Source organism: Diaphorina citri, unplaced genomic scaffold (assembly GCF_000475195.1).
Source record: "Diaphorina citri unplaced genomic scaffold, Diaci psyllid genome assembly version 1.1 scaffold217, whole genome shotgun sequence".
Lineage (NCBI taxonomy): Eukaryota > Metazoa > Arthropoda > Insecta > Hemiptera > Psyllidae > Diaphorina > Diaphorina citri.
Window position 1 is genome coordinate 113,934 of NW_007377654.1, and position 26,824 is coordinate 140,757.

At 38.2% G+C, this 26,824-nt stretch overlaps 1 protein-coding gene across 5 annotated transcripts; it reads right to left on the reverse strand.

The window, feature by feature from the left end:
- Window positions 1-591: 591 nt before the first annotated feature.
- LOC103506132 (glycoprotein-N-acetylgalactosamine 3-beta-galactosyltransferase 1-like) lies at window positions 592-21,750 on the reverse strand. 5 transcript variants are annotated; one of them, XM_017442728.2, is made up of 6 exons: window positions 21,451-21,750; window positions 17,166-17,263; window positions 6,660-6,795; window positions 6,028-6,218; window positions 1,710-1,862; window positions 592-734 (listed from the first exon to the last, which is right to left on the reverse strand). In XM_017442728.2, the coding sequence occupies exons 2-6, from the start codon at window positions 17,191-17,193 to the stop codon at window positions 592-594; spliced, it is 651 nt and encodes a 216-aa protein (XP_017298217.1). In that variant the 5' UTR covers window positions 17,194-17,263; window positions 21,451-21,750. The 5 variants fall into 5 exon arrangements, with proteins under 5 accessions (XP_017298217.1, XP_017298219.1, XP_017298216.1 ...); XM_017442730.2 differs by lacking the exon at window positions 17,166-17,263; XM_017442727.2 differs by lacking the exons at window positions 17,166-17,263; window positions 21,451-21,750 and adding an exon at window positions 10,677-10,906.
- Window positions 21,751-26,824: the final 5,074 nt, after the last annotated feature.

Here is a 26,824-nt window from a genome sequence, read left to right on the forward strand (position 1 = left end):
AGTGGTAGAACAAGATTAAGGGATAATCCATGGGTCAAAATGTCTTTGGTGTAGAAACTTATTCTAGGAACTAGAAACCCCAATCAGATACATAAGAGGGTTCTAAACAAGCCAATAAAACAATGCAATCAAACATGGATGATTTTCTAATTTCATTTATCCGATTTTCAATCATCCAGATTCGACTGTAATAAAAGATAGGAAACTGAGTTTGTCGAAATAAAGCAAAGAGAAATAAACTATCCTTTCACCGAATATGTTTGTATAACAAATAAGAAGAATAAAAGACAAAGTGAAGTAAGTAAAAGAAACACATATAAAATGGTTAAAAATATCGCTGCACAGCACTGAGCATTATTGAGTGAAGAAATTATATCTGTGGTTAACCAAGTGAGAAAAAAAACGAATCAATAAATGAATAAGAAAAAGACAAAAAGTAGTACCTAAGTAGGGGTTTTTTTTTCAAGAGGTTTGACAGAGGGAACTGTAACTGCTATGGTTTTATCATCCCGAAATCGAAGAGAGAAGGAAGACAGGATAGGAGAAAGCCAGCCGTTCCGAGAACGAACATTATCCCATCAGGATAAAAACTTACGTGTCGTCATCAGCCTTCATAACCCAATCATATTGTCCCCTGTAGTGTTCATATACATAGCGGAAAGCTGCCTTGGTTTTACCCCACAGGTGGTCTCGGCCCTCTGATATGTTCAGGTTGATGGTACCAAGTTTGGGATCTAGGGAGAAGAAAGAAGCATTTTTGTTTGGTAGTTTTGGCCAGATGATTTGTTACAAAAAATGTTCAGTCTGAAATCTTGAAATCCGTGTCTTCCATACTAAACAGCATTAAATAATTTGGAAGTTCGTCTGAGCAACCTGCAAGGGTTAAGAATTCTAAAATCTATAGGTATGCTGAGTTATGATTTGTACCCGAAACCAAATGTCAGTCCAAAGCAATCACCCTAGTTAGGGCTGATTGTGAGGCTGACAGGCTGACGAAAAACGTCGACCCCGTCTGTACACGGGAAAGGGCGAAGAAAAAGATAGGCTGAGTTCTAATATGAACGAAACAAAGAAAACCAGCCTGGTTAGCTTAGAAGGTAGAGCGTCTGCCTTGTAAGCGCTAGGGCTGATTCCCACCCGGGGTTTTTACTTTTATCCTAAACAGATAAAGTTCGCCATCTGAACTGCAGGATTTCTCCTATCCTGTCAATTCTCTGTTCGATTTCGGGAGTTCCCTCTGTCAAAGCAGTTACAGTTCCCTATGTCAAAACCTCTCTCCTCATAAGTTATTTATATTATGTAGCTTAGGAGATGCTGTTTATGTAAAATTAAAATTGTATAAACAAATGAAATCAAATCTTTAAAAATCTTATCTCTTGTGACTAATAATTTCAGTATCTCTTGTGACTAATAATTTCAGTGAAAATCTTATCTCTTGTGACTAATAATTTCAGTATCTCTTGTGACTAATAATTTCAGTAAAAATCTTATCTCTTGTGACTAATAATTTCAGTAAAAATGTTATCTCTTGTGACTAATAATTTCAGTATCTCTTGTGACTAATAATTTCAGTATCTCTTGTGACTAATAATTTCAGTAAAAATGTTATCTCTTGTGACTAATAATTTCAGTAAAAATGTTATCTCTTGTGACTAATAATTTCAGTAAAAATGTTATCTCTTGTGACTAATAATTTCAGTATGACTCACCCACTGAGGAGCTCATAAAGAGGAGAATGTTACACCGTTTCCCCCAGGTGGCTTTGACGTGACGTGCTTTCTTATTGTGATTGTCAGGGTTGGTCATCACCCAGCATAGAACTCGCACCTTGTGCTTCAACTCCTTCGCTATCACATCCTCGCCTGGAAATTCAACAAGTGGTTCCATCAAGATAGATAAATAGATTCTCAAAGGGAGCATAGATAGATTCTCAAAGGGAGGATAGATAGATTCTCAAAGGGAGGATAGATAGATTCTCAAAGGAGGATAGATAGATTCTATCTATCTATCCTCCCTTTATTTTTCCCCGTCCGTGGCACAAGCTCTGCTTATACGGATGGGTATACCATTTATAAAAATTCAGTATGTTCTGAGTGTTATATTGAAAAATAATAAATGGAAACATAATAAATTAAATTAAAGAAGGTTGAAAAGAAAGAAGGAATTTTTAACTGTGTTAAGCATACTCAAATACTTGTCACAAACATCGTTCCGTAATTATTACTCCACCACTGAGGTATCCACCAAAAATCGGCCGCCTTAGGCGGCTCGGGACTTAGATTTTTTTTTCAAATACGCAAATGTAATAGAAAGTCGTGTGATGTTCACACCAGATTTTTTTATTATTATTTTTTTTATTTATTTTCACTTAGATACCTAGCTATTTCAATTTATACTTTCTCATTCCTTGTCGGTTATAGAGGTAGGTAAAATCTGTGGAAGTACGTTGGTAATTTTTCAACCACTGATAAATTGATGATTTTATAATCAATCCACGAGTCTTATCTCCCAAGCCGGTAGTAAACAAAAAACATTGCACTTTATTGATTAATATTTTATTATTGATTATTTTTTTAAATTTATTAATGATTTTATTTGTAAAGTTACGTCGAATATTAATTATTATGTGCAGAGGTCAATGTCAAAAAAAGGAGCTGTCACAAATGAGTAGTAGTGTTATTATAGGGTTAGGTTAAACGCAAAAAAGAGCTTTCACAATTTGAGCAGTGGCCAGTGTTATAATAGGGTTAGTTTTTTTTACCTACAATTTACCAACAAGGCCATTTGCAGGGCAGGTTTAACACAAAAAAGGCACGACAATGAAAAACACAAAAAAGAGCTTTCTTTTTCATTGTCGTGGCTTCTGAATAATTATCGATACTTTTTACTTTCCTTATCCTATAGGAAGGAAAGTAATGTAATCGGGTCAAAATTTCGATGGTCAGTTTTTAGTGCCAAAACTCGTGAACACTAAATAGATGTTAGTTCACTTTAAGAGGGGTCAACTCCCATACTTCTTTCTAGGCAACTGTCCATTTTTCAAGGGCCAAATCTGGTACACCCCAGTGCAATCTTTTACCTGGATGAATCATAAGTCTTAATGGAATTTTCACTTTCATAACTATTTCGGCTTCTACTGTTTGCAAAGATTATTATCCAATAATCCAATCGCTTTGTCAACTAACAAACTGTTTTCCCTGCCACATAGCGCCCGATAATGAAACACTTGAATGCCTATAGAGCGATGAAACACTTCAACGTGGCGAAACACTTGGCAAATACCGAAGGAAAAATGTTCAGACTCGATTGCAATGTAGATCACGATTCAAACAACCGATTCAGATCACTTAGGTCAGAAAAGCTGATACATTTTATTTTCATTTATTAGAGTTGGAAAGAAACTGATGCAAATTTTATTTGTCATAAAACACGTCAGATTTATTGCGGGAAATGGAACAAGTACTCAATATTTCTGTTACGAAGAATACGAAGGCATTCGTTAGATTGACGGATGACGGCAAAAAAGGGAAAAGGAAGAAGCATAAAAAATTATCAGAAATATCGCCAATAGTGTGGGTTTTTAGTAGCTGAGTACACTGAATGTGTGTGGCATAAAGGTACACATTGTAAGATCAGGGCCAGAGCATAGGATACCTATACTACCATTACTGCCTATGTAAAATCTAATCATGAAGTATTTGTGGTGAAGCTTTTGTGAAAAAAAAAAAAAAAAAAAAAAAAAAAAAAAAAAATTAAAACCTGATCTATTTCCACCTGGGGCGGATTTTATTCTGAACGGATAAGGTTCGTTCTCGGCACGCCAAGCTTTCTCCTATCCTGTCTTCCTTCAATCTTCGATTTCGGGACGTTAAGACCTTAGCAGTTACAGTTCCCTGGTTCACACATTAAACAACTTACCCGCTCCTCCACTCATGTATCCTTGCTTGACAAACGGCTTGAACTTGCACCCGAAGTATATTGGTGTAGTTTTCTCGTAATGTATTAACATGTACCTGAGATTCTCAACCACCACATAGCTGAAAATAAACAAATCAAATCGTGAATTCTTTGTGGTAAAGCAGAGGAGCTTCTGCACAACTTTTGTGGGTATCATTGAATTACCATTGCAAATACTTCAATAGGTTACTTTCTGGTGGTCTCATGTTGACTTAACGCCTAAATGGGCAGTATTGTGTCTCTCATCGCCCATCTGATGAGGGACTAGTGATGGGTCGTGGGTAAATACCCACTGGGTGGGTAAATAAAAATTGGGTATTTACCCGGGTATTTATCCACCCCCAGGGTGGGTAAATACCCGGGTATTAAAAAAAAAGAAGAAAAATAAACAAAAAACATCGTCACTTGATTTTTTTTTTTTAATTTCCCGGGCACAATTCGACTGAGGCGCTTCTTGAAAATACCCGGGTATTTATAAAAATTGGGTATTTACCTGGGTAAATACCCAGGGTATTTTCCCCAAAAATAAGTACCCGGGTATTTACCCATCACTATGAGGGACATACCACGGGATGGGCATGTTACGACACAGACCACAGAGTCTAATGCAAAGCAGTTGTTTCATTGCTACGAAATAAAAACGGCGGTGAAACACTCATCTTAAAAAAAAAAAAAAAAAAAAAAAAAAAAAAGACACCGCGCATCTGATGAAGGATATACTCTATACTTCCCATTCAAGTGCTGGGTCAACATGAGAACATCAGAAAGTAACAATCGGATCACATCATTATATGAACGAAAAGATGGATCTACACCTTGGTCGATGGACGCTTGAAATACATCCACACAAAAACTTTGTTCGTCTAAACACAAACATTTTATTTTTTATTCCAGCAAAATCCGTTGGTCCTACTTCATATGGATTATATGATGGATTTAATTCACAGGTCAAAGTTGACTAATCACAAAAAATGTAAAGAAGCTCGCTGAGTCAATACAAATAATTTATGATTTGATTGATTTAGTAGATAAAGGAGGCACTTGGTAATGCTGTGATATTCACAAAAGTTGTGAAGAAGCTTTCAGCTTCACCAGAGATAGGTGTGTTCATGATTTATATTTTAGACTTCCTCTCTATTCTCTAGAGCAGGGATCGCCAATCCAACAATCGCAAGCTACCGGCAGCTCACAGTTGCACAAGTTGAGAGCAACGATTATGCGGGAACCAAACATTAGTCGTTACGTCGTAAACCTTTGGTTCCCAGACTAAAGGTAGTTTGCCAAGGGTCTCCAAGTCATCTGAGTAGCTCGGTGGCCCATAAAAGGTTGGCGACCCCTACTCCAGTCTATTCTATTAATAAAAAACTCATTAAAGACAAGATACTACCTACATAATAAAGACATTGTAGACAGATACCTATGAGATTGGGACTTTCATAAATCTACGTAAAGGGAGCGGATGTGCTTGATTTGTTTTTATAAGCCCACCTACCCACCTAAATTCAGAGGGTTTTTTCCCTTTCAATGACTGAAAATGGTCCATTGGTCCGCGTAATGTGTAGTTACTTTACTTCAGTTTCGTCCGTCTAATATTTGGTCCCCTTAACATCTGGCCCATAGAGACCGGCCTTCGATCGACGAGGTGAATCTCTGTTATCGAGGTAGCGTGGACGGTTCAGACGACTACGATCGATGTCGATTGACGGCCGATCGATTAAGTATTAGAGGAGGAGAACTATCGATAGTCGGAGCCATCGATAGTTTTCAAAAAAACAATAGGTTTGGTTTTCAAAAAAACTATCGATAGTTTTCGATAGTTTTTTTTTATCACATATTTTCCTTGTTTCTAAAGGTCTTATCCCCCAAAAAGACCTAACCTAGCCCAGTATTGTGTCTCTCATCGCCCATCTGATGAGGGACTAGTGATGGGTCGTGGGTAAATACCCACTGGGTGGGTAAATAAAAATTGGGTATTTACCCGGGTATTTATCCACCAGGAAAGTCGCGTGATGTTCACACCAGATTTTTTGTTGTCGCCTCAAGGTGTCGAACCCGCGACCTTTGGCTTACCATGGTGATGAGCCTCGTCTGCATGATGTTCGCCTACATCCTGGAAGTCATGTGCGAAGTCATGGCCCTCATGTTTATGTCCGTGATCTAGACCTGAATCATCATGGGCATACTTTGGTCTAGGTGAGGAGGCACGATATCCGCCACCTTGTTCATCTCCTAAGGTGTCCCTGGAGAGGTCGAACTCTTCCCTGGGGAGAGAAAAAAATATGGTAGGTATTAACAAATTATACAGTCTGTTCATGAAGACAAATTATTTGTTAATGTTTGAATTGTTTTACCAACTGTGTATACCAAAATATGTCAACAAAAAACTTATTCCATGGAAATTAAAATCAAATCAAATCGTGAATTTATCTGTGTTAAAAGCAGAGCCTTTTCGCAAATTTTTGAGGATATCACAGCATTACTAAGAGCTTCCGTTGCAATCAATTTCCAAAATCTTTTTACACTGGCAATGCCACCACTGGTCGCTACTCTATTAAAGACTCAAATGTCCTCACGAGACTGAGTGAACCTCGAACTCCAATCACAGAGCCGAAAAAACTTCGACAGCCTTTTTTTGAGGCTTAGGTGTAGGAGCAACTGACCAAAAGATTGAGCTTATTCAAATCTAAATCTACATATCTTACCTGACAGGAATCAGACTGTATTCCCGGAATTGACTCTGTGTTAGTGTGAGCAAAACATAGGCAAATGTAAATCCAAACGATATTCCCACGGCAAACGAGAGAATGAACGAACGGCCTGTCGATGGCCTCAGAAAACCTGAAATATAAATCAGAAACACAGGGTTAAAAAGTGTCAATTTTTCATGAAGAAATTTCTCATAATTTTTCTCTTTAAAATAATAATAATAAAAAGTATATTGGAACAGATCAATCCACACCGACAGATGCATATCTCACAACAGACCAGACACAACGCTACGGATCCAACAAACCAAAACAGTACACCTTATAGACTAAGCAGTAGTGGACACACATAACATCGAATCAACCTACCGAGAGAAAACTCAAAGATATCAAGCACTAGGGCAAGAAATAAAAGAAATATGGAATGCGGACCACGTGAAAATTCATCCTATCCACAACAGGCGTCATACCGAAAACACTCTCCAAACACATCAAAGAGCTGAGCTTACAAAACGACCTCATCGCGAAAATGCAGCACTTGGTAATATTAACGGAATGCAACCTCTTCGGAAAAACACTGTCCTGGAATACAATAAAAGACCATTTGACTTGATCAACCGATCCGCAAATGGTCAGCCAAAACCACCCACTAAGCACTAAGGAGACACATAGGAAATAATAATAATAAAATGGAAGGTAAGATTGATAAGCAGGGTACTCGTAAAGTAATGATTTATTGACTTTTTAATTGAGTCTCAGGCTCAGGATCGAAGGGTTAACAATTTGTAGTTACCTATAAAAAATAGAACAGGGTGTTTACCAAATTCAGAAAATTAAATTCCCTGACTTTTCCCGGTTTTAGAGTTCATTTTTTTCAAAATTTCCAATTTCCAGTCGAATTTTTCAAGATTTTCCACCCTATTCCCACAGATAAAATACAAATATCCCAAAATTTTGAACGGCTTACTATGTTAACCATATTAGACTGCGCCGCGGATGATTTTTTTCAACATCAATTTTTCAAGCTGACCTAGGGTATTCCCCAACTTTTCCAGTCTCCATGAAATTCCCTGACTTATCTTGGTTTTCCAGTCAGGTAGACACCCTGTATTATTTCTGTTTATAATCTACTTATTATCACATGGTAGAGTTCACTGATTATCACCCATGAACTCCAGTGTCACACATATTGTGACATGACAGTCAGTGCTTGGGAAAATCTGGCGTGGACACTCAGAGTAAGAATAACATAGAGGGAGGGTTTGGGGCCAAAACGAAAGACACTTTTCAAATCGAAGGTTATATATCAGCTGATTTGGTACCAGTGACGGACCATGAATAATTTCCTGGGTAGGATGATTTTTACAGAAATTTTGAAACATTATTTCTGCTTTTTTACGAACTTTTACTTTTAACAACTTCTAAGTAAATTCGATGGGTATCTTATCTTATTTATCCATTATTGACTTTAAAAATTCATAAAACCATTCAGAAATCAGGGGAAATTGAAAATACAGACCGGGACTGCAAAATGTAAACAAAGATTTCAATAATTTTCAGAAAATTTCCACCAATGAGAGAAGAGTTTAGTCAGCTGACTAAACAAATTTGGTTAGTCAGCTGTTCGTGAACTGTCCTTCGACCTTGATATGTAAAAAGACCCAACCCTCCTCTATGTTATTCTTATTCTGAGCGAACACTAAAATAGATGTTAGTTCACTTTAAGAGGGGTCAACTCCCATACTTCTTTCTAGGGCAACTGTCCATTTTTCAAGGGCCAAATCTGGTACACCCAGTGCAATCTTTTACCTGATTGAATCATAAGTCTTAATGGAATTTTCACTTTCCATAACTATTTCGGCTTCTACTGTTTGCAAAGATTATTATCCAATAATCCAATCGCTTTGTCAACTAACAAACTGTTTTCCCTGCCACATAGCGCCCGATAATGAAACACTTGAATGCCTATAGAGCGATGAAACACTTCAACGTGGCGAAACACTTGGCAAATACCGAAGGAAAAATGTTCAGACTCGATTGCAATGTAGATCACGATTCAAACAACCGATTCAGATCACTTAGGTCAGAAAAGCTGATACATTTTATTTTCATTTTATTAGAGTTGGAAGAAACTGATGCAAATTTTATTTGGTCATAAAAACGTCAGATTTATTGCGGGAAATGGAACAAGTACTCCAATATTTCTGGTACGAAGAATACGAAAGGCATTCGTTAATGACGGATTGACGGCAAAAAAGAAAAGGAAGAAAGCATAAAAAATTATATCAGAAAATATCGCCAATAGTGTGGGTTTTAGTAGCTGAGTACACTGAATGTGTGTGGCATAAAGGTACACATTGTAAGATCAGGGCCGAGCATAGGATACCTATTACTACCATTACTGCCTATGGTATCTAAACAAGAAATATTTTGGGTGAAGCTTTTTTGAAAAAAAAAAAAAAAAAAAAAAAGATAATATACAATTAAACTACTGTGGTGATAAAGTCGGAAATACACATTGCGCTTGCGTAACTAGGAGGAGTTTAGGATCCACTATGCATATGAATTTTAGTAAAGCACTAAAAGGAATTCCTAATCATTAAGGTACGACTGTGCATTCGGCACTAAGTATCTAACCACAGCTCAGGTGGTAGATAGCTTGTCGATACCTTAGTGATGTGTGTGAGATAAGTAACAAAACAAGTGTACATATATCGAGGATTTTTTATCTGAGTAAATAAAAACAAGAATGTACGGCAAAAACACAGGCAAGGCATTGTGTCGAACAATAGTACAATAAAGTGTTTCGCCGCCTTTTTTATTTCGTAGCAATGAAACAACTGCTATATTAGGATTCATGTGGTCTGTGTCGTAACATGCTTATCTCGTAGTATATCCCCCATCAGATGGGCAATAAAAGACGCATTTTTATTCATATTTTAAAAATGTGTCTCTTATCGCGCATCTGATGAAGGATATACTCTATACTTCCCATTCAAGTGCTGGGTCAACATGAGAACATCAGAAAGTAACAATCGGATCACATCATTATATGAACGAAAAGATGGATCTACACCTTGGTCGATGGACGCTTGAAATACATCCACACAAAAACTTTGTTCGTCTAAACACAAACATTTTATTTTTTATTCCAGCAAAATCCGTTGGTCCTACTTCATATGGATTATATGATGGATTTAATTCACAGGTCAAAGTTGACTAATCACAAAAAATGTAAAGAAGCTCGCTGAGTCAATACAAATAATTTATGATTTGATTGATTTAGTAGATAAAGGAGGCACTTGGTAATGCTGTGATATTCACAAAAGTTGTGAAGAAGCTTTCAGCTTCACCAGAGATAGGTGTGTTCATGATTTATATTTTAGACTTCCTCTCTATTCTCTAGAGCAGGGATCGCCAATCCAACAATCGCAAGCTACCGGCAGCTCATGAAGAAGCTTTCAGCTTCACCAGAGATGGGTGTGTTCATGATTTATATTTTAGACTTCCTCTCTATTCTCTAGAGCAGGGATCGCCAATCCAACAATCGCAAGCTACCGGCAGCTCACAGTTGCACAAGTTGAGAGCAACGCTTATGCGGGAACCAAACATTAGTCGTTACGTCGTAAACCTTTGGTTCCCAGAGTAAAGGTAGTTTGCCAAGGGTCTCCAAGTCATCTGAGTAGCTCGGTGGCCCATAAAAGGTTGGCGACCCCTACTCCAGTCTATTCTATTCTCTAATATCTATTCTATTCTCTAATATCTATTCTATTCTCAACGTACCTGTGGCGGACGACTCAAGCAATGAGTATTTGACGTTGGCCATGGTCACGCTGTCACCATTCCGTCAAAACCTCTTCATCATGACTGGTAACCAGTTAACCACACAAACAACTCAGCAACGCTAACCACACTAACAATTCAGCAAAGCTTACCACACTAACTCAGTAACGCTAACAAGTTAACCACACTAACAAATTCTCTAATATCTATTCTATTCTATTCTCAACGTACCTGTGGCGGATGACTCAAGCAATGAGTATTTGACGTTGGCCATGGTCACGCTGTCACTACCGCATTCACCATTCCGTCAAAACCTCTTCACCATGACTGGGGTAACCAGTTAACCACACTAACAACTCAGCAACGCCAACCACACTAACTCAGCAACGGTAACAAGTTATCCACACTAACAACTCAGCAACGCTAACCACACTAACTCAGTAACGCTAACAAGTTAACCACACTAACAATTCAGCAACGCTAACCACACTAACTCAGTAACGCTAACAAGTTAACCACACTAACAACTCAGGAATGCTCACCAGTTAACCACAACAACTCAGCGAAGCTAACCACACTAACTCAGCAACGCTAACCACTCTAACTCAGCAACGCTAACCAGTTAACCACACTAACAAGTTAACCACGTTAACAACTCAGCAATGAACTCTTCTAATCACAAATGAATTCAGCAAAGTTCACCACACTAACTCAGCAATGGTAACAAGTTAACCACACTAACAATTCAGCAACGCTAACCACACTAACTCAGTAACGCTAACAAGTTAACCACACTAACAACTCAGCGAAGCTAACCACACTAACTCAGCAACGCTAACCAGTTAACCACACTAACAAGTTAACCACGTTAACAACTCAGCAATGAACTCTTCTAATCACAAATGAATATCAGCTTAAAAAACCGTCGCTCCGCGTCGTAGCGTTAACAAACTCTGTACAAAACTGAGAGCATTTCATTTTCTCCATATTGTTGTATTAATTCAATAAAAAGTAGTGATAAGAGGAGCAGGGCCGATGATTAGGATGGGTGTAAGGGCCTCGTGGAAGGCATAAGGGATCTGATCTGAGGCGTTCTGTTCAGTGAACCCGAGCTTGATTTCGGTGACTCGTGGCTCCAGATAAAATTAATTTGTATATTCGATGTAAAAACGATTCGAACGAACGATGTAAGGGTTTTATGCACCTCAAAAGGAAATCACCAATTTTTTTTATGTGACTAACCCCTGACCGCCGTATGTATGAAGTCTAAAGATAAACTTTAGTGTAACTTGAAATGAAAATCTCTCCAAATTTCATGAAATCTAGCCAGTTATTTCAAGAAATGACATGAAATTGGCAACATTGTTCGTCTTAAGTTAAACTAAAGTTTAACTTTGGCTTTCATACATACGACGGTGAGTCCCAGACTGTCCCAGAGATAGAATGTTGGAATCGTACTCTCTAGGATCTGGGCTTCAAGTCCCAGGAGAAAAAAAAGTAGTACAACTTCTATGCAGAAATTTATAAAAGCTTTGCTTGAACAAATCTGCAATACCCTTGTTATCCATGACACACGTACCTATCCAGAGTTGATCCTGTTGTACGAAATGAGTGCCCCCTCTGCAATAGCCCTATAAAAGTGGCTGAGTTCTTAAATCTACCCACGAGTCTAGAATTTGGAGATGACTGCTGAATTGTCGTCACTGCTACAACAACATGACACACGTCACCAAAGGTTAAGTTAAGTACACGGACACTGTCGTTGGTAAAGGCCTCTGGCGTGGGTAAAGGGCCCTGTGAAAATGTGTTCTGGGCCCCCGCATGATCTCTGGTTGTATCAGCATGGCTGATTTGTAGCTTATGATCATCCTCTACAGTGTAGAGGAGTCCCTCTACACTGTAGAGGGGTCTACAGCAAGACAAAAGGAGGCGGGACCATCTTCAGCAAGAAGACAAAGGAAGGTGGTACCCAGGACCCTTGACTTCAGAGGTTATATTTATACCGGTAGGTATGTGGAATTTTGTTGTTGAATAGACCGGTGATATCATAAGGGGGGCTTGTTGCACACACCGAATTTATCTTGGGTGGTTGAGCCCAGATGGATCATGGCGTAGGTCTTTCAAGTCTTTTAGTTACAGTTCAATATAAATGCACTAGTTCCCCAACCAATGGATCATTCACTGCAGTTAATTCACTGCGGTGTGCGTGGTTGGCCTCTGGATGGTTGAAAATCTGTGCAATACCAATGGCGTGCTGGTTTTACGCGCCCCCAGGGTACTATGGTCCTACATACTGGACTCCGCACACAGGGATTTCTTTAAGGAAATCCCTGTGTGCGGCCCATTTCAATGCCCCATTTCAATTTCAGCCTCATTTCAATGACCCATTTCAATGTAATGTAATTCGAGGCACCACTCAAGCTGGCTGAGGTTAATAAGACGAGGAGGGTAGCTTGTCGCCAAATAAAGGGTGAAAGCCTCGTTACTGAAAACCTTAGTGTATTCCAGTGACGTTGCAAAATATGAAGGCCCTACATATAGTTACTGATACCTGGGTCTGATTTGAGTTGGTATCTAGGATATGAGTCAATAGTAGAGATAAGCTACGCAGCAACCAGTGTGTTTTGCTAATGTAGGCACAGGTGTGTGAGGAATCGCTTGTAGTAAGTCGGTCAATGGTGTCAGTACGTAGGCAGGGTTTAATACACTTGAGAGCAATAAATTCGGGGCAAAAATATTCCTGAAGTTTTTGTTTTTTCTAATTTTTCCCGAAGACATGTTTGATTCTTAGGAGGTATCAAAAGAGAGGTAATTTTGTTGGCTTTTAGAAACTGTGATTGGGTTTTAAAAAACTCAAGTCCGAGGTACAAACGGGCAATGCTGTCATCAATTTCGGGGCGTTTTCCTCTGACAAGAAGGAGGAATATTTTATCGATCAATATGAATGACTGAATGTACATCTCTACAACAATTCCATCATCATATAGATATGTACAACAACTCTATCATAAACAGTACACAGCCAACTGCACATAATAGATATAATGTGATCACAATACACAGGAAGTAGTGAGTTTTAAGTCTATAACATCGACATTGCAAAATTTCATTGAGTTTGTTTCGTCTGTTTGTTTGGCGATAACTCTCGAACTGTTTGTCCAATTTTGATTAAAATTGTCGAAAAAGTTCAGAACTCACAGGACTTTCGTTGACTAGCTTTTGAGGACACTATGTCATTGGCATTCCAACGTAAGAGCCTTTTTTCTACAGTTACAATCGAACCCGTCTAATTGGGAATCCAAGGGACAGGCAATTTATCGAGATTTCCCAATAGTGTTTTCCAATTACAAATGAAGGGGCCACGATTTTTCTTCCCGTTTATCTAGGTTTCCCATTTAGACGGATGCCACTTAGACAGATTCAACTGTAGTACCAGTAACTGTTTGTCCAATTTTAATAAAATTCGAAAAAAGTCCATCTTGATAAGGAGAACCAAAAAGGCAGATATATTTTGCAGAACTTCAAAGAAGTTCTTTGAAGTTCTGCAAAAAAAAAAAAAAAATATATCTGCCTTTTTGGTTCTCCTTATCAAGTTGATCCACAGAACTTATATATAATGACTGCTGAAACCCTCCAAGAGATTAAAAAAGTCCATAACAAATTATTTTAAGGAACTTTCAGGAGCCCCGTAAGCGCTTTTCTCTGAAGTTCACCGAACCACTAGTCTACCTCGTGTACTATCAAGTTGATATGACCTCCTACACTGTCTTAAAATATGACCTAGGCTATCTATTAATATCAATCTGGACCCGACTGTCCGCTCAGGTCGAATCAAGATCAACTCGAAATTAGAATGTATAATTTATTAACTTGAGATATAGCACGGTATCATCGGTACTTGACCAGTGACCTAAATCACCAAAGTATGGAAAAGTATCTTACATGTGTAATAGCCAATGGAAAAGCAGAATTTTGAATTTGGACGAATCATATCGAAATATGGAATTGTAAATACTTTTCCATACTTTGGTGATTTAGGGCACAGCGCGGTTCAAATCCCAGCCGAAATTATTTTTGTCTCGATGGTATACCTAGTGGTCAAGACGCTTGCCCGGTAAAGAGGAGAGCATGGATTTAAAGGTGGGTCCAGACTTGTGCAATGCAATGAAATTCGTTAGTTTGGATTGGACGTGTTTGAGAAAGTAGCAGCAAAGTTTTTTGAACATTGCAGCAAACGTTTGTGGGTATCCGAGAGGTTGGCGGTTTTCTGGCGAATGTCTTTGATGTGCGTTGCACTAGTTTGGACGTGCTTGCAAAGCATCGTGCAATGCAATGCAAATGATGTACCTACCTACTATAGGCCATTACTAGTTGAGTATCGGTACTAAAATTCTCGGATACATGAAAAACGTTCGCATTCGTCAGATTTGATTTTACGTGCAACGTGCAATGCAAATGCTTTGCACGTTGCATTGCACAAGTCTGGACCCAGCATAAGATTTTAAGGCCAGTCGAACACGAGAAATTATATTTTCGTTTATATTTGGGAAATTGATGATTCTCATGAAAAATATAACTGTCCAAATGTATTTTTTTCGTAAAGATCGTCAAAAATAATAAATAATCCGAAAAGATTTTTTTAAAAAAAAGTATTTCTTCTCTGAGAAATTCGTCCCCAAAGTGTGCGCGGGAAAAATAATGAGATTCAAATTTTTAAAGCGTAGGGACGCTTGGCAACATTGCGTGGGACGTAACCAACCATGAAAAAAGAAATTCTTCTGGCTCTTGCTAATCTGATCACATCGTTTTCTTTGGTTGTTGCGTTTTGTATCTGCTAATTTGGCTGTTTTTCTGAGTATCCTGTGGTGGTGTAGAGGTCAAGGCGCTCGACTGGTTAACAGGAGGGCGTGGCTTCAATCCCAGCCGAGGTATGGAATTTTATCCTCAATATAATTTGAGAATGGGGCTCAACCACTTTTTTTTTCTTCGCTGATAAAGGAAGTTCGAAACACGCTGATCTCAATAGAAATGCTTAAAATTTCATTTGAGGCTTCCTAAGATGAGAAATCTTCGTTTGAAATTTTCGAATTTTGAAACGCACAAATTTTCGCGGGCAGCCATTTTTTCGTGATGACGTCAGTTCATGCGAGGTCGTAAACCATGGCTGCTTCAACGTTATTTTTTTGCGACCTTTGAGGGGATTTAGGGACCGTTTTAGATGTTTTTGAGTGCGCCAATGCACTTTTTGGGTACTTTTACATCGGAATAGGACTCTACCTCGAAAAAAATTGTCATTTGGTTGAGCCCCATTAAGTCCGAAGTTTGAAGCAACATTGACTTTGGTTGATATCTGGATGAGTGACTGTCCGATTTTTACCAAATTGTTACAGTCGCGTCCTTGGACCATACCGGTATATCATACCAAATTTCATCGCTTTATGACTAACCGTTCTTGAGATATTTTGTATACCACCTTTTCCCATTTAAACCTGTAGTACACACGTACGTACATACATACGTACGTACATACATACATACGTACAGACCATGGGCTGAAAACCACTTTTTTGGAATCAGGGCACCCCGAAACGGATATTTCCACCCATTTCCCGATTTTGAAAATTTGGACCGATTGCAATACTTTCTCATTACCTTGTATAGGTTCCCTATACGTAAAGGTAATAGAAAGTAAAAATGGAATGAAAATATCTAAATTTGAAAATAGGTATAAGTACCTAAGCTGATACCTATTGAAAAATAGTGATAACAAAATGCGTAGATAGGTACCTATTCGATCTCTTTGAGCCCCTAACCCAAATCCCTATGGTAATAAGCTCACAGCGCGTCGTGCGATATTGGTAGATGACGTCATCACGGGAGTACAGTGTTGTCGCTAGGTATGATATCGGCGTGCTTGAGACTCTCATGTTCCGAGAGCTGTATCTCACGATCTAGTGAACGCATTTTCTTCGTTTTAGTCTCAATATTTTTTTTAATTTTTATAGTTTTTTCTGAGATAATAAAAAAAAATCATGAGAATCACCAATTGGGAGTATTAATTTGTTTTAGGATTCCCTATTTTTTATTTTTCTTTTTCAGTTAGGCGCTTTAACACTCTTGTGTCGTTCGCGCCGTCCCCTGTTTACCTAGCTCTTAAGTATTTAGTCCAATGGCCTTCAGGTACATTAAGGCCGAATCGATGTTGGCAGGGTTGTTATCGAGGGCTGGTGGTGTGGGAAGGGAGGAGCGTATTTGTACTCGTAGATGTGTGTGGCAATTGAATTTATGGTCCACGGTTAGGGTATCACCGCACCCGCAGGTGGGTCGAGGGTCTCTTTTGAATAATAGTTTTCATTTGGAACCAATACTTTAAGAAAAATTTCCCAAGTGCAATTTTTATAAAACTAGCTCTAAAGCAGTTTCGTGGAATAGGACATGCATTACATGCAGCAAACAGGATGCAGGTTAAACACCAAACTAAAAACTACCAACTATAGCCCACTCCAAGGCTTAGGTGTGGGGATAGGAACAAACAGTCCTAAAGGTCGGGTTAAGCTTCTACCAATCTACAAACAACCTCTAAAGTACAGATACTCAATTCTACAGACACTCTTTGTTACAGAGTTAGAGACACTATGCTACGGAGTTAGAAACACTTAATGCTGCAGCTACAGAGTTACAGGTTACAGACACTCTTTGTTACAGGTTACAGACACTTACTTTTGGCCGTGTTAACTGGAGGCAACATGAAAGCTTTAGTTTTCAGGAGAAAGGACGAACAGTAAAAGTCGAACACCCTTCACCATAGCAGTCCCGATCTGGAAACAATCAAAGCCAACCCAAACCACAAACTGATAGTGCTGTTAGTGAGAAAAATTGGTTAGATAGATTAGTTAAAGTTGCTAGTAAAAATAAAGTATTTGCAGAGACAGAATAAAAAGAAAATACCGCCGTCGATCGACGAGGTGCATCTATGTCGTCGGTACGGTTTCAGTCGTCGTCGACGCGGTCGACTATGTGTGGACACTTCTTTAGGAGAGACAGTGGAAAAAAGAAAGAAACAATGTGTTAGTCCCTTTATTTCGACCGAAAGGGGGAAATGCCATAGGGCACCATTTAAAATCGGACTTATAAAATCTCAGATCGTATACCAGACCTACAATCCTACATTTCGTATACAAATGTTATTCGCCCCCTTGTATGCATTTTTCCAAAAGATAGCCACAGAATACACCGGAACTATTTAGTACACATGTAATTTATTATCAAAAAAAGGAATACTCGGCAAGAGCCTTTCTCTCTCAACTTCTATGATTTTATCATTATTACCCTTGAACTTGACGGACGCAAACTACTAACAATCATCACAATAATAGGAATAAATACAGTCGAAACTGGATAATTAAGAAGTAAGTAAGAACTTAAATAGAGACTTTTCTTTGATTTTTTTCTCTATCCTCGTGAAAATGTTTTAAGGTCCCACTTCTACGAATATTCTTTAATATGAGACAAAATGACTCTCTAAGATAAAAGAAATGACTTCAGTTCACAATCATCTAGATTTGACTGTTATAGTAATGATGAATAAGTACATAGTCCAGAGTAGGCGCAACTCTACAAAAGCCTTTCTCATAATCACAATCTTTATTGGTATTATCATAATCATAATCATTATTATCACGATCATGATTATCATAATCATTACTTTCCTAATGCACTCTGTTAATCCTACCTCCCACCGGACATTATTGATTAAGTTCACAACATTTGAACAGTTACAGGGTCAATCAAAATGCACATTTATACAGGGTTCCTCATTACACAAATTTTATGATAGGAACTACCCACTTAATAATTCATTATTATGATGCACAAAGATGACACTGTATGACCCTGTAATATGGACAGTTATTTTCCAATTTGCATGATTTGATTCACAATGCGAGCAATTTACTGCAAATTGGAATGCAACTCGAGCAATTACGACTTAAGTACCTATAATTTTATTTGTACTCTATTAATTATTTACCTACTCTTTACCAGTAGATTTTGTGCTATGGTTCGAGTCCCAGTAACAACGTTAAAATTTAATATTTTGACATGTAAAAGCTTTGTTTGACCCATTTATTTCCACGGGGTCGTTTGTGATCCACTTCGGTTTTCGATTATTAATACCTACCTATTATCATAAAAAAAAAATCCTACCTCGCTGTTTTTTTCTCTCCCCGTTTTCAGATTTTTTAAAATTCACCGTTATCAAAATTGAAAAAAAGATTCCTAAATCGAACAACAGTTACACCACTTATTCTTTGAACTATTCAATCACAAAGCAAACATGAGAGTACTGCCAAAAAAGAGTTAGTCAAACATGTACATATGGTGTGCTCTCGAATATGTACAGGAGTCAAACATAAATTATAACATCTGACAGTTCCAGAGACAAAATCCCTTGAGAAAATCCGTACAGTCACAGACAGATTATCATATATTCGGATGTAAACTGACACCAGAACGATTCCAGTGATGAAGATAATTTTATACTTTCTTTATAGGGTGCAAAACTTTTTGTACACTGTCCCATTCATAAGTAGGTAGGTACACTATATTCTTAATAATAAAACTGATGGTAGATTTGATTTAGAAAAAGAACCTTTGTTGAACAGTTTTTGTTGTACATCCCCTATTCTTTACATGCCTACAGTTACTACCAAAACCCCTTTCATTAATTAATCACCACATAAATACACTTTTTTTTTACTTATTAAGCAAGGTCTTTTGTAAGCACTATGCATTGTATCATGATAATCCCATAAAATACACGAGACCTTGTTTAGACTGCTGGGGTAAAGGGACTTTTTAGTCTCATTCGAGCAGGATAAACAAAGTATATTCTATTCTATTCTATTCCACCTCAGAATAGCGAATAAATAAAAAAAACTTTGTTTACATAATGCATGGTTGCTATCTAGACAGGTTATATTGTAAGGGACATGAAAATTTTCCGTTTTGGGGTGCACTCAGTCTTGTCAGGACAATAGTGTAGCTGATTAAAATCTCATCAAAAAAGGCTAGAAATACAAGTCTTATGTGACTTTTGTGGATTTAAGGCAGTCAAAAAAGCCAGAAAAGTAGGTACTTACTATAAAAGACTACCAAAAAAAATCACAAAAAATACCCATTTACAATGAAAGGCTGTCAAAAGAAGGAACTTTCCAAAAAAGTTGGTTGTACTTACTATCGTCACCGAGTAGCAGTGTCATGACTTCCTCACTTGATTCAGATAGGAGTAGCTCTGTAGGGATAGCACACAGCACAGCATAACACCATAAATATAACAAGAGTGCAAACCTATCTACTGTCAAACAACAGGGATGAGTTGTGACTGAACTCAGACAAATCACAGCTGGAATCTAGTTTGATTAACCCTTGCCGACAAGGAGTTAAATGCATGACCTTAAATTTCACTCTACTGTAATGTGTCAGAGAGGGTGGCAAGACTGCCATGTAAGCAATAGGTCACTGAATCCTGGCCGGGGTGAACTTTTTCTAAACAGATAAGGTTCGTTCTCGGAATGGCTGGTTTTCTCCAATCCTAAAATCTCTGCTTTTTCAGTTCCCTTTTTTCAAACCTCTTTTAAAAAAGTATTCTGGACTGCACAAAACTGAAAGGTGTCCTTCTCAATCCAAATGTATTGTTTTTTTTTTTTTTTTTGTTCTATGATCTTATAAATCTTTTTCTGACTTTTTAAAGTTTCTACTCCTGTGAAACAAGAAGATAGGAAGGAAGTAATTCGGACATAAACTGATCCCAAACACCACCGGGTTAACATGGTGGATGTATGTACAGAGGGGTCAGATTTCATCAACTAGACTACTAGACAGCAAAGGTCATAATGTGATGAGGATAATGGCCTATAATATTGTTATACCTACATATTGTTATCATGTTATCAAATTCTCATGATTGTCATCCCTAGCATCCTAGCATACGATGCACCACAACAAGAGGAAGTTGGACATCTGGCATCAAATGACTAATAATGATATGTTGTACAAATGATTAGACAATTTTTTTATACAACTCAGCATTAACATTAGGAAGTACACATTAAAGACCTTGCACAAAATGTGCAAGTACCCAGGTATGTACCTCCATAGATACATAGGAAGTCAAGGAGATTGTCCTGTAGATTTGGCAACACCCTAATAAAGAGTCTTGAAATGTAGATACCAAACTATTTCGTGGATAGTAGATACATTTTGCAGATAAATACCGATTTTATCTCAGACAAGACATACCTTGCTTAGGGGGAAAAAAGAAAAAAAAATTAATAATCAAGACAACAATTTCTTTTTCCAGTTAGGCATTTGGACAGCATTCACAAAATTTTGACGTTGTAACAGCTATTACACTGATAGTGCAATGCTCCAAAAGATTTTTTTCAATATTTGTATCATCCCTTATGTTTCCAAAAGTACTTTCCAAATGTTTCAGTGAAATAGGGTTCTATAACACAGCTTTTGGAAAGTGCAAAATTTATATGGTACCCTACCTTCTTTATTGTTATGTGCAGTAGAGAGGATAGGAATCTTGAAATTTCAAAAAAGACCATCACCATATGTATAGAAAGCATGTGTAATATAGAGTATATTTTTTTGGGCCACTAATGGGTCAGAAATTTAGAGTTGGTCCTGTGATGTGTTAAGTAAGTAAATTCCACTTCATGCAAACTCAGTTACACCAGCACCAAACCAAAGAGTATGAAAATTTAGCCTAAAATGGAGTGGAGCGGAGAGCATAGTAAGTACATGGAACATCAAGCAGGTAGAGGGAACTAGGGAAGTGCCCATAGAGGGAAGCAACATAGCTCATGTGCTATTTTCTTTACTCCACTCTGTTTTGACTGTTTTAAGCTGTCAATTTACCAAACCAATTACCCGATGTATTTGTTTATTTGTTAACACAGAGGGCACAGAAAGAAAAAAAATCAATGAAGTTTCTTACCTGGAGCTGGGCCATCAGTCATTTGATCTCAGATGTAAGACATCTAGAGTAGGACATGGGATCCAAAATTTGCTAATCACCAGGAGCTTCAAAATGTGATACCGAAAAGGATTGAAGGTAAGAGCGATTTTTGTTGCTCTTTCCTGAAGATATCTTTTGAGATTCCTATGTAATCGTCAAAACTATTTTAACTATTTTTTATCCAAATTTAAAACCTGAGATAAAATACTAAACTATTAATAAAATGTGCCTCAAAATTCGACTTTTCTCGATTTTTCCAAAGCTTTTGATAAGAAAAGCTCGAAACTTTGCGTTTGTTTACATTTTCCTTTTTGGTGCAAAACGACAAAACCTCGTCACGAGTTCTACCGTTTTACCCACGAGAAAAAAAAAACCTCCGAGAAACAGCGTTGCCAAGTGTAAGGTTGAGTGTGCGGTAATGTGGTTTGTACGATTTTGTCTTGTGCCATAACGTATTCGCTACCTATACGTTATGCTTGTACGGTAAAATCAAAATGACCAAAATGCTCATTTTCATTTTTTTTTTTTTTTTTTTTTTTCGGGACGAGACCATAGCAGTTACAGTTCCCTCTGTCAAACCTCTTCAAAAAAAAAAAAAATAATAATAATGTCCAAGGAGTTCTAGCCTCTAACAATTCCTAAACCTGACACCTCCCGTACCTAAAGGTGCATTGAATTTGTAAGAATGTACTTACCTTCCTTTATCGAGCTATTCCATAGATTCATAGAGCGCGTATTCTGTCATCTCCACTAAACAAACTCATGGTAATTTTTTCTCCAAATTTAATCAAAGTTGAACTAACTGTTTGAAAGTTAGGTCTATTGAAACAGACAAAGCATCTACACTACATAGGTATTATGTAGGTACATCAAAAATCGCTGAGTTAAAAGTCAGACCTCAATTAATTCGTTTGATCAATGAATACCCCGAATGTGCATAATACGTAATGCACTTAATACACATACTTACCTACTAATCTTACAGCGGACTATAATGTACTCGTATGCACTTAAGTCATTTCCAGACAAGACAATAGGAATTTAGTGAGTTAGAATGATTGAATAGGTTCACCTCTGACTCACTGACATGGAGTTCTTGACGAATAACTCACTCAGCGAGACAATAAATGTCATACGAAATTTAACACTCTGTCAAGAAGAAATGACAGTCACCCTAGGAGTTTTGACTATGAATGCTTCTTAGAATAAGAATGCCATGAAGGCTAGGCTAAGAATGACATGGATTCTAGGATAAGAATGATAAGAAGGGTCGTATAAGAAGCATGGGAATACTAACTCAAACCCCAGGAAAATAGAAAGTAAAAAACCGTGTCAGAGAAATAGGGGGTTTCCCCTGATTGTTTCCCCTAATTTAGGGTGTTGGAATGCAATAGTAAAGTTTCGAGCTTCCTGATATAGGGTTCCATATTAGAGTTCCAGAACCCAGTCACTCGATTGGTCTGCTGACATCCTAGTTTTTTCCTTAGTGTGGATGTGGGTCTATCCAGTCTGGCTGCTGGCTGGGAGACTTTAAAGAGGGAGGATACCAGTCTGAAATTTCTTTTTGCTAAATAAATAGCAAAGGTTGAGTGCGAAGGGCATCCACTCGTAAATTTTTTGTAGCCAAAACCAAATGTCAGCCCAAAGCAATATCCCCAAGGCTGATTGAGAGGCTGACGAAAAACGCAGACCCCGTCTGTACACGGGAAAAGGCGAAGAAAAAGAAGAAGATTAGAGTTCCAGAACCCAGTTGGGCTACCGGCACCCTAGTTTTTTTCACCGTATGCTGGTTCATTCCCCTTTTGTAAATCTAACTCCACTCCACTGGTTTAAGGCCACATCAATGTGACAGTATGCCCATGGCATACTGTCACATTGATCAGAGCCGTGGGAAGAGTTGGGTCATTACAATTATGAGGCTTATGGGCTCAAAAGTGTTGAGAGTAGGCCACTGTCTGCTAAATCACAGCGTAAAATTGTTATCTCTTAAATTTATAAGAGTAGTCATGCTAAGTTAAGTACAGCCTTAAATTTGTCAACTACCTTGGCTTAATGGTTTAAGAGTCTTACCAGTTCACTGATTGTCTGAAAGAACCACATGACACAGAACGTCACAGCCAGGGACATCATAATCATGATGGCTGCTTTCGAATTTTGAGGATCAAATCACACTAATTATTAATTACCTTCTACTAGGTAGGTATGTACCTACCTAATATTTAAAGGTTATAGGATCTAGAAGGGTACACTCACACGCATTTAAAACATGCATTTTAATCTCAAATTTCTCAGACCATATTAGATTTATTTCCAATAAACTGAGCGTAAAGTAAATAACGAGCGAAATAGTAGGTAAGGGGTGATAAATTTTCAGTCCCAATGTTCATTCAGGCCGTCTGAAATGTTATAGAACAGGGCTGCCCAAACTCAACGTGACCGCGGGCCACAGTGTTTCAATATGAAGAAGAATGAGGAGGAGGAGGAAGATGGCTGTTTCACCGTCTTTCTAATGTCGTAGCGTTCTTCATTGCCTATCTCACGAACACGGAAAGTAAAGTAGGGAAGATTCGTTCTCTTAAAGGCTCACTTTTTTCCTATCTTGTCCACCTTCTCTCTTCGATTTCGGGACGATAAGACCTCTGCTGCTACAGTTCCCTCTACAGGTGTCCACACATAGTGGATCGGTCGACATTGATGTCGATTGTCGACTGAATCGTCCACACTGCCTCGACAACATAGATTCACCTCGTCGCTACATATCTGTTTGAGTAGTATGCTGTGTCATCTGGCAACCCAGACTTTGAGTAGTATGCTGTGTCATCTGGCAATCCAGACTTTGAGTAGTATGCTGTGTCATCTGGCAACCCAGACTTTGAGTAGTATGCTGTGTCATCTGGCAACCCAGACTTTGAGTAGTATGCTATGTCATCTGGCAACCCAGACTTTGGGCAGCTCATCAATAAATTGTTATTGATTGTTTCTCTATATACTTCTCTAGGAGAGTCAATCTGTCAAGTAGCAACATATTGGTATAGGTAAAAGAACAACGTCTTCACTTGACTAGTAACTTTGAAAGTAGGTATTGTCTGTTCTTACCCATCTGATGACATTCATACTATGGTAGGTATAAAAGTGGCCTTTCCCTTCCATTTCGATAAACTTTAGAAGTCTGCCATTTTGTTTTGCCTGTTTTCCATTGGATGAAAAATGAACGGCTCACACTGAGTTGATTTACGAATAAAAAAACGGTCTCTATTTTGCCTTAATTATGTTATTGTTCGAAAGAAAGAAAAGTCTGGCCATGATATTTATCTCGTGGCTAGCATATTTCAACCAAACTCCAAAGTTGTCCCGACTAGGTTGATTTTTTCCATTTAAATCTTGCTCCGGCTTCCAGACATAATTTCTTTATCTCGATCCCACAGATAAATAGACGTGGGCACTTCTTTTCAAATCTCTTTTTATTGCTCAACATAAATATTTAGTTAAAGTCACACTTAATCTATTTCTTGGTCTATTATAATAACCAAATGTCAAAGTCAATGGGTGATTAGGAGGGTTGCACTGCAACACCCGTGGGACAATTTACTTACATGATATCCAGTAGGTATCCAACTGAGTCTGGTGGATAATACCTAAATTGTTACATGTCAAAAGTGAAGTGGATAACAATGTTGAAGGTACCCTTATTTGTCCTTTTCTATGATGGCTAAATGTCCAAGCCAGCCTAGTTGGCTTAGTTGGTAGTGCGTCTGCCTTGTAAGCGCTAGGCCGCGGGTTCGATTCCCGCCCGGGGTGGATTTTATCCTAAACGAATTGTCTAGTACTGTTCTATTTGGCAAATCCGAGCTTTGTGCATTTGTTTTCTAGTAATACAGGTCAAGTAAGGCTAGATAAAGTTTGAGTTTACGAGATCCCATTTTACTGTGTTGCTGGTATCAGATATCAGATGCATAATTGTTTGAAAATTTTCAATCTTCTCAACCAACTCAGAGTTCCCACTCTGTTGAGCTGAACCGAACCTTTCCACCATTCCATGCTGATTCTAAACTCAAAGTGTTTGCAGTCCTCACTTTACTTTGAACAGACTGTTCCATCTTAATTTCAATTTCTGACGTGTGTTAACATCCCTGTGTTTCTTACTTACAGATCGCTGTTGTACTCGCAGCATTGGCTGCCGTGCACGCTGCCCCCCAGTACCCCGCCCCTGCACCTGCCTACCATGCACAACATAGATTCACCTCGTCGATCGACGTCGATTATGTTTGGACATCACTCTATCCCTCTAATCGTGGACCGCTCAGAAAGGGGTCCGATGGTCACAGTTTGCACATGCCTGCTATAAAATATAGATCGATCTTGAGTTTGAAATTATGAATATTGACTGTCCTTAGAGTTGTCTTTAGATTGTGTGGCAATCACACACACATTATTACCTGCGTGAGTCTGGTAGGCTAAGGGGTTTTGCCTACCGATCTCGCGCAGTGACTATGATAATGGCTCTTGGACTGTCCTACCTGGACCAAAGGACATTGGTCCTGCATAGATAGAGACACCTGAAGAGCTCGTGGGAAAAAGATGTGTGTGCTAATATTATAATTAAATAAATAATTCTAGATTCAAAGGTGTTTACAAATGATTCAAAACACATACCTAGATCTTCTTCTTCGCCTTTTATCGTGTACAGACGGGGTCGGCTTTTTTCGTCAGCCTGTAAATCAGCCTTAACTTGGGTGATTGCTTTGGGCTGACATTTGGTTTTAGCTACAAATTTTACGAGTGGATGCTCCTCGCACTCAATATTCAATATTTCTTCAGCAAGGGAAATTCAGGCTGGTACCTACTCACTCTTTACAGTCCCCCAGCCGTCATCTTTCTTCCCGTGGGCTGTTCATTCCTATTCAAAATTAATGACACAAAGGTTGGTCAGGAATTCATATTTTTAATGACAACATTGACAGAGTTAATGGCCAACGGCAGAAAGGTAGGTAGGTATTTATTGACAATAGGCAGGTAAGTGTTCATATGTTACTGACAATTATTGCCACCCCTTGCATGTCACTCGTTATCAACTTGCAACATTGCTTTGATGCATACCTATATTTCAAATTGCAACGGGTTACTCTCTGGTGTTCTCATGTCGACCGTGCACCTAAATAGAAAGTAGGTATTGTCTGTTCTTACCCATCTGATGACATTCATACTATGGTAGGTATAAAAGTGGCCTTTCCCTTCCATTTCGATAAACTTTAGAAGTCTGCCATTTTGTTTTGCCTGTTTTCCATTGGATGAAAAATGAACGGCTCACACTGAGTTGATTTACGAATAAAAAAACGGTCTCTATTTTGCCTTA

What these genes read in the sequence shown, in the direction of transcription:
- LOC103506132 (XM_017442727.2), bottom strand. Translation starts at nt 10,719, where the DNA reads ATGGCCAACGTCAAATACTCATTGCTTGAGTCATCCGCCACAG. An exon ending in GCTTGAGTCATCCGCCACAG is followed by an intron (nt 6,796 to 10,676) that starts GTACGTTGAGAA and finishes TTTATATTTCAG; the next exon opens with GTTTTCTGAGGCCATCGACA. An exon ending in AGACGAGGCTCATCACCATG is followed by an intron (nt 1,863 to 6,027) that starts GTAAGCCAAAGG and finishes TTGAATTTCCAG; the next exon opens with GCGAGGATGTGATAGCGAAG.